This window comes from Lactuca sativa, chromosome 9 (assembly GCF_002870075.4).
Source record: "Lactuca sativa cultivar Salinas chromosome 9, Lsat_Salinas_v11, whole genome shotgun sequence".
Taxonomy (NCBI): Eukaryota; Viridiplantae; Streptophyta; class Magnoliopsida; order Asterales; family Asteraceae; genus Lactuca; species Lactuca sativa.
Window position 1 is genome coordinate 114,229,073 of NC_056631.2, and position 8,994 is coordinate 114,238,066.

General features: G+C 35.8%; 1 protein-coding gene across 1 annotated transcript; it reads left to right on the forward strand.

Moving 5' to 3' along the window:
• The first annotated feature begins 926 nt into the window (after positions 1–926).
• Positions 927–2,359, forward strand: LOC111914787 (E3 ubiquitin-protein ligase ATL6). Its single transcript, XM_023910496.3, has one exon. The coding sequence runs from the start codon at positions 1,078–1,080 to the stop codon at positions 2,035–2,037; it is 960 nt and encodes a 319-aa protein (XP_023766264.1). The 5' UTR covers positions 927–1,077; the 3' UTR covers positions 2,038–2,359.
• The last annotated feature ends 6,635 nt before the right edge of the window (positions 2,360–8,994 follow it).

The following is an 8,994-nucleotide window of genomic DNA, read 5'->3' on the forward strand; positions in this document are numbered from 1 at the left end:
CCGTCTTCATTCTTAAATTGGGGTACAATTAGTATTTTGAAGGTGTAAGAGGGTTTTCGGTCCATTTCACTTACCATTTCACTTTGGCGATATTGGAGTTTCACTTAAGCAAAACAGGTGGTAGTTTTTGTTTGTATGACTTTTTGACAGTGCATCTACTTGGATTTGAAGTAGGGTCGGGAACGATAGTATGATCAAAGGGGATGGATGGCTGAAAATTAAAAGGAACGTCAAAGGGGATGTGCAATATTATTAGACATTTTTTCACTTGGTTAATGAAAAATAATTTAAAAAAAAAAATGCAATATAGTCTTTTTAGGTGTGGTAAGGATAAAACTTGTAATGAAACCAAACGCTGAGTTACAAAAAATTGTTCGGACCAAACATATAGGGTGTGTTTGGCACGGAGCGTTTAGGAGCGTTTAAGAGCTTCTAGCTTCTACGTTTGACAAAACGCTCCGTTTTGAATAGAAAGTCTCATTCGGCGGTACAATCTTCTAGCGTTTAGTTTAAACAAAATACTCCAAATCAAAATTGTAAGTCATGTAGCGTTTAACAAAACGCTACAAATTACAAGCTACCCGCTGCCCGCTAAAAGGCACCAGATATCGGCTAATTTTGTGGAATACGACCATAGACTACCTCAAATCACATTGAGAGTTAGTTTAATGTACTCTAAAAAATTTATAAATAAAGTATATTAACAAAAGAAAATCCGCATAGCCGTCCATAAATATGACATCATCACTCAAATGTATTCTAGAAAATGTATTTCTCATCTCGTTATCATCGACATAATATTCTTAAATCATAATCCTTCATTTGTTCCATTCGTCGTTTTCCAACCTTTCTACCAAAATATCATTCTTCTCAGCAACACGACATTCATAAAAATAACTTTTTTTTATTATCATAGTGCCAAGACTCGTCCCATAAGCAGGCGCAAGATCGCGTCACTGTTCATGCTTAAGATTGAAGCTAACAAACACTAATTAATTAGTTATACAGATGACATTATAGCATCAAAAACCAACTCACATACATAGTTTCACTGCAAATTATTGATCAGATTCTTTAATGCAACTCCTTATAATTCCAAATGAACCCAAATGGGTTATTGTTGGTTTTATGTTACTTTCAGCAGATAATTACGCGGCAGAAGATACAATCTTATCACCACCAATGCCCTCGCCGTATGAGAAACCGTCTACCAAGATCAACCCAACAATGGCGATTATACTGGTGTGCCTTTTAAGTGCATTCTTCATGATTTGTGTAATCTCGACCTACTTCCGCCATTTTACTGAAAGACAACTCCGACTAGCAAGGAGTACACAAAACCTAAGTGAAACGGGGTCAATGAGATCGGTGGTGCATGGGCTTGATCCGGCGGTGATAGCCACATTCCCAAGCTTCTTGTATTCAAGTGTAAAAGGGATAAAGATAGGGCAGACGGTTCTAGAATGCGCCGTGTGCTTAAATGAGTTTCAAGACCATGAAACCCTACGTTTGCTACCAAAATGCAGCCACGTGTTTCACCAGGATTGTATTGACACGTGGCTGGCTTCACATGTCACATGCCCGGTGTGTAGAGCGAATCTAGTCTTGTTACCTGGTGAACTCGATCATATGACTGAGTTGTTGCACTGCCCAGTTGACCCGGAGATAGATTATGCATCGACTGAGTTTCTTCTTCCAGTAGAGTTCAAACACAAGATACCTCCATCCACTGAAATGCCACGTTCACATTCAACTGGTCACTCGGTTATAATTCGACCCGTTGAAAATACTGAGAGATACACACTTCGGTTACCAAACGAAGCACGGGGCCTTTTTGGGAACCTTGTAGCGAGCCTTCCCACAAGCCCTCATATGGCATTGCCAATGGAGAGTAGTCAAAAAATGAGCCTTCGAAGTATTAGTGTTGGTTCAGTTAGAAGATTGGATTATGTTCATCACGAGGTTTCTAATTATGAAAGACGAAGAGGCCAAACATCAAGGGGTGGTCCTAGTGATTCTCACATAGTTGATTGTTGAAATAACAAGACGAAAAATCAACAACTTTTAGATTCTGTATATAGCATTTGGTACATGTGGCTAAACATAAACTCTACTGGAATATGTGTGTATATTGCTCATGCCAAATGCTATCAAAAAAGGGTCTATTTTTTTTTCTTTTGGGCGGGGTGTGTCCTATTACCAAACAGAGTCTTAGATGATGAGTAAGGAAATCAATAAGTTGACGGTTCAAGTTTGGTTTGACTCAAAAGATAGAGATTTAGAAGTAGATTAGAAGGTGTTCTATCAAGACGAGTCATACATAAACATGATTGGGAACATTATTGGAAACATGTGTAGAAACAAGATAACTTCGAATATCTATAAATTCCAATATTATGCAAAATCCGTCCTTTGAGATTCAAAATTAAGATTAGAAATTTTGGGTTTGAAGTTAATTTGATCTAACATATATGATGTGTAATTGGGAATGCCAACGAGGTTGGGAAATAGTTTTCACATATTTTAAGTTAATTTTTAATTTTGAACTTTTATGTAAATAAAATTCTAACATTACCCACCCCACAATTTTAACAAAATTGCATATAATCATCATCAAGATTCTCTAAGAACATAACTTTTACGTTGTTTTTGTTTGGTTTACATATTTGTCCTACATTAACTTTTTACGTTGTTTTTGTTCGGTTTACATATTTGTCCTACATTAGTTGACCTGGTAGGAGATTGTCCAAGATAGGTAAAACAGAAGTGATGAAGATGATCAATGAAAAGATGTTAAAAATTAATAAATGGTCTTCAATATTAAGCTTAGATTATTTAAATAAATATTTTGTGATGTTAGATTGTAATATTTTTTGTTTATTATTTTAGGGGCTAATGCCGTATGATGTTGTAAACAAGATTATGACCTGTGTAAATAAAATGTTTGAATATATATATATATATATATATATATATATATATATATATATATATATATATATATATATATATATATATATATATATATATAATCGTTAAATGACCTCCTTTTAGATAATATTTTTTGTTTTATTGGTTGGACGATTTTTCTCGTCACATATGAGTACGTTCAAGTCTTTTTTACTTGTCGCACGAGAAGCAACTACATATAACTGACAATGAGTGAAGACAGGTCTACATAAATACAATCCAACAGTTGATAATGATTGTCATTGACTCTTGTTAATGGTCATAGCAAAACAAACATCTAAGGGGAATTGTCTCCGCTGAAAACGGAAAAGGATTCTTTTATCAGACGAAGTTAACTTCATACGAGGTATACAAGTAGTCTCATTGAAAAATCTACCAACTATAATCCGTAACTCAATGACATGTTTTCCAAGTCTAACAATTTGTAACCTAGTATTGTTGCGTAAACCTTTGGTTTGGTCGATATTACGAAGCAACATAACCGGAACACATGTTTTTAGTGTAAGTTTATTGTTAGGAATTCTAGATGCCTTCAAAGCATTCAATATATTCAGAGAGGAAGATGATTCCTCAAAACAATCTGTTGACTCTATCTCACATAAAGAATCTAAACTCAAATAAGTTTTCTCTTCATCTTTCATCAATCCTAACATGTAGTCATTGATAACATCGACCTCATCATTTGTAGGGAACAAAATAGCTTTATCATGAATATATGATGGATTATTATGATGGTTTTCAAAAGACGGACAAATGGCAAATACAATTGAATGAATATGGTCACTTGTAGAGTGAACGATAACGTCTTCAAGAAATTCAATTTCAGTTTCACTATCATTAGGACCACCAATATTACAATCACCAGTTTTAAGAATCCATTTAGCAAAGGCTTTTGTCTCATCCAAATCATTAGTTGAACAACCAACCTAAAGCCTCATTAAATAGCATATTAAAAGAAAAAATGACTTATACAAATTATATGTATATATATATATATATATATATATATATATATATATATATATATATATATATATTAAAAATTTAATGATATGTAACAGCCAAAAAATCTAGATAAAATTTTTTATTTCTAAATAATGTTTACAACCATAAGTTTGATGCTAAAAATCCATTACATAAAAACCATCATACAAATTCATCAGAGTATCCATATCAATGAGTGCGGAAAATAGTGGAGAGTGCATGCAGCGCCATCAAGTCGGGCCCTTCCTTGGAACCACACGCACCTGAAATCACAATACAATTGTTAGCAAACGCTTAGTTAGTTTTCCCAAAATAACATGTAACGACCTAAAAATCAAATGTAAAATTTCATTTTTAATATAGCCAGAACATTGATACCATTTATTTCAAACATTCCAAAACATCGTTAAGTAAAACATTTATCAGAGTCCATCCCAAAATCATTTATTGCGGAAATCATAGGTGTAGGCACCGCGATCAATTCGAGCCCTTCATTTCCAAATCGATTATACCTGAAACAATAAACAAAACTATAAGCACGAAGCTTACTGAGTTCCCCAGAGCATACAACACACAATCCACATAATAACATATCATATTACCTATAAAAGCTACATATACCACATAAGCGATGCATACTAACATATAAGGATGTCGTGGGCTTCCCCCAGGGTCTTATGCCTTCATGTCATGGGCTCCTCCCATTTTCTTTACCTAGGAATGCTATGGGCTCCCCCAAATGGTCTTATATCCAACTGCCACGGGCTCCCCCCGAGGTCTTCCATGTAATAGCATTCATAATCAACTAGTATATCGTATATCAAAGAAGCATCTATCATACTACATAACACATGCATAAACATATAAGGGTGTCGTGGGCTCCCCCCAGTGTCTTATACCATCATGTCATGGGCTCCCCCACATGGTCTTTACCTAGGAATGCCATGGGCTCCCCCATATGGTCTTATATCTAACTGCCACGGACTCCCCACGAGGTCTTCCATGCAAATATCATATAATCACTAGCATACCACTTAGCATAAAGCTAAATATCATACCACATATCTCTACTACAACTAGTGTACCACATAACATAAAATGGGCCGGCCTTGGTGCCTTAGACCCATTGGTAAGGTGAGAAGACTCACCTGAATGCAGAAGCTTCCTAAAGGAAATCCTCAGTTGCTGCCCTGTCTACTTCCTGAGTTATGAATACCGTTCAATATACCCAATTAGCAATTGGGTCCCATACCATAACCCTTAATCCATGCATAGGGTAAAATGACCATTCTACCCCTGGCCTAGTATGATCCAAAACTAAGGCCCAAACCCAAAACAAAATCCCAACATTATAATGTCCATAAATCCATCAATCGCCCAACTTTCCAAATTAGGCCCAAACCTTTACATGGTCTTTCCATTAGGCCCAAATCCTTCTTTTCAGTCCAACACGCTTAGCATCCTGATGGTCCAATAACCCATAATCGTCAAAACCTAGTTATGACCCACCTGTGGCCCAATTATCCAAATTGGGTGCAAACCTTTCCAATTGGCCTTATCCTAAAGCCGAATAGTGTCCTTAGTCTATACTCTTGTTTCCAATTGGCCCATAAAGGCCCACAATAACCTAGTCCAAGAATTGGCCTAAACCGAGGCCCACAAATGCAAGTCTATTTCTATATAGACCCAATTATTCCAGAATTGGCCCAATATACGTTCAATCCCAACTATCAGCAATTCTAGGGAAAAAATCGTTAGGGCCCAAAGGTCCAAAGTCCACTAAGGCCCAAGTCCTCCTGAGAGCGTACGCCTAACATACCTCTTTTGTACGCTTAGCATTTTGGGAGAAAGGTTGTACGTATAGCGTACTACATAATACGTCTAGCGTACAACCAGCTTATGCACAAAATCCATTAAATGCTTAATACTTGAAGACTTTACGTCCCAAACTCAGATCTAGGTCGTTTGATGAGTCCTAAGGCATAAAGTTGGAAACTTTTTGCCTTTGTATGCTCTAAAAAGACCAAATAGCATTTTACTTCCATAAAAATGGTCTTAACTCTTACATGATGTCACAATTAGGAATTTTTGTGCCTTGTAACCAACACTTAAACAAATTTATGAATCAAAAACATAAGAGCATGAATGATGCATACTCTATGTCAGCAAAATTTCAATCAAAGACCCATGCAAGCAATTCAAATAGTCATTAAGCAATTGGAAACCCTAGAAGTTCTTGTTTAAGTCCATATTGGACTAGGACTTCCTTATTGGGCCCAATGGACCAATAAGCTTCCAATTTGGCTATCTTGGGCTTAGAACTCTTAAATGGGCTCTAATTGGACCCACTTCCATTTAATTCAATATTTTGGGCCATATTGGGCCTAGAATGGGATAGATTAATTATATGAACCATTTTGGACCATAATTAACCTAATCTAACCTAATGGGTCATAAAAATCAAATTTATATTTTTTTTAGGCCAAAAATCATCCAACCTAGCTATAACATGGGCTTAAGGGAAAAAAGCCCAAAAACCTCCTCTCACCCTCCCCATTCTCGGCCCAAGCCCAAAAGAAGAGGAGAGTTGACTTTGTGAGTGACACCTCACAATTGTTCAAGGGACATCCATGCATGAAGACTCAAACATCCATGCACTCACATACTTCCAAGTCTAGCTACTCTTTTTCTCCATCTCTCTCTTGCTCTCGGCCGAGTTCAAGCACACACACACACACACATATTTCACTCACTTTTCTCTCAAGGAAACTCTCTCATAACTCATCCATATTTTGAGATCTAAGAAGGAATTAAGGGGATTTTTACACAAAAATCATCATCTAAGGTAAGAAATCTCTTAGATCCTTAAACTAGCTACTTCATTTCATCCAAAAATCACCTCTTAATTCATTCAAACTCATGATCTAGCACCTAAGAAGCATTCAAGTTTGAAATCTTCCAAGGAAGGTTGCTAAGACCGAAATTCTTCTCATTTTCTTCCAAAAACCGAAATCACACCCATAGGTGAGCTTCATACCCCCTCATTTTCGGTTTTTATCAGTTTTGTGGGGGAGAATACAAGCAAATGTATAGATCTATGAGTATATGTATGCCTTGAGTGATTTTTATGCTTATATGTATGGTCTTATGTGATTGTGATGCTTATACTAGCCAAAAGAACCTAAAAACCGAGACCCACAATATGATGAATGAAATAAGTATAACTTATACCATTTCACACTAATCAAGTCTAGAAAAATAGCCAAGTTGGTTAATATGAACATTTTTGGACTTAAAACCCATTTTTGCGCTCAAAATGCTAAAATACAAAACTAAGGGGCCCAAAACGACAAAGTATAGATTCTGAAGGTTGAGATGAGACTAAACAGTTTCTAATATGTATTTTCAGAATATTAACACTTTTGAAGGGTTAAAAATGTGAAATTTAAACATAATGGGCCAAAATGGGCTTTTCGGCCAAATAAAGCCCCAAATTGCGAAAATTTTAAGTTGGAGGGGCTGAAACTGCACATTTCTGTAAAACAGGGGATTACTAGTGTACCAAATCTATTTCAAGGGTCAAAAATGCTTTTCAAAATAAAAAGGGACCAAAGATGCAAAAATTTTCCATTTTGGGTCAAAATTGTAAAAGTTGCGAAAATGGAGGTTTCAACCGAAAAAATTTCATTTTTGAAGGACTTAAGCTGTTTATCAAGTAAATTTGTGCTAAAAATGTCTTTCCAATTAGTTTTGTATACTAAAGTGTCAAGAAAAATAGTTTAAGGACTAAACCGGAAATTCTTTTATACTCAAAGGGTTAAAAGTGTAAATTTAATCCGAGGAAGGGCTTAAGAAGATAAACTCACATTCTTAAAGCAATAGATCCCTTAAAATAAAAACACGAGTACTACGTCTACCGGTGAAACGTAATAATAAATACACCTTCAACACCAAAATCATTACCAAACGAATTGATTCGGTCTCAAATCAATAACGAATCAAAAATCAATAAACAATGACACTTGAATACACATGCGGAAGTTTACGAGAAGTCAATACACCATCTTTGGGCTCGAAAGTTTCAAATCATGTTTGTTGGGCCTAGCTAGCCCAATGACACGATGTGTAGGCCCGAAGGGAACGCGCTTACATATTATTGGGCCTTATATGACCTAATTCCGTGTAAAAGGACTTTCAATAGCTTTATTGTGTTGTTAGGCCCCAAGGGTCCTTTGGTATTGCTAGCAAAGTCGAGAAGTCAAATGCGAGTCGGGCTAAGTGCCTTTCGCATTCACGATAGCCTTGAACGACTTATGGAAATAATGGGGGCTTCGCACCCTCTTTTCTCCTCGGTTGTGGGGCTATGAGAAGTCAGGGTGGTTGGATTAAGTGAGTAATATGGACGACGCCTAAGGGATCGTTTGTATAGTTGTAAACTAGTCATTTCATTAATGCGTGATTATAACGACTCACAACCCATAATTAATCCAATGTCACCTGGAATTAAAGAAAACAACGTCGTATCGGAATAATACTAACTAAGCCATGTAATTTGATGTATTGGGAAAACATCAGGTTTTCCCTGGGAAATTCAACACTCTTGATTATGTGATATACATACAAAGTCTAACAATTATTAACGTTTATAATAATCAACAAGCATACTTATGGATCTTCACACTTTTTCTCATATACAACATTTTTTTTTAGAAAATGTTGGATTTTCTGAGGTTTTCAAAACTATACAAATCATTTCTTTTGAAACCTTACTTATGAACTCACCAACATTTCATATGTTGATGCTTTCCAAAATACTTGTATTCTCAGGTAACAGGTAAATCGAAGAAAAATGTGTCCAGTTATGTCATGATGTTTGTTTAAATAATAACGAACGGTTTATGTTTTGGAATTGTAATGTTTTGAAACAATGTACTGAATGTAAACAATACTAGTTGTAATATTTCAATGCATGGTGATGAATGATGTTATGATTCATGTATATTCATTGTGATGGTATTCAATTGAGTCACAATAGCCCTC

Coding starts and splice junctions, on each gene's coding strand:
- LOC111914787 (XM_023910496.3), top strand. CDS start 1,078: ATGCAACTCCTTATAATTCCAAATGAACCCAAATGGGTTATTGTTGGT.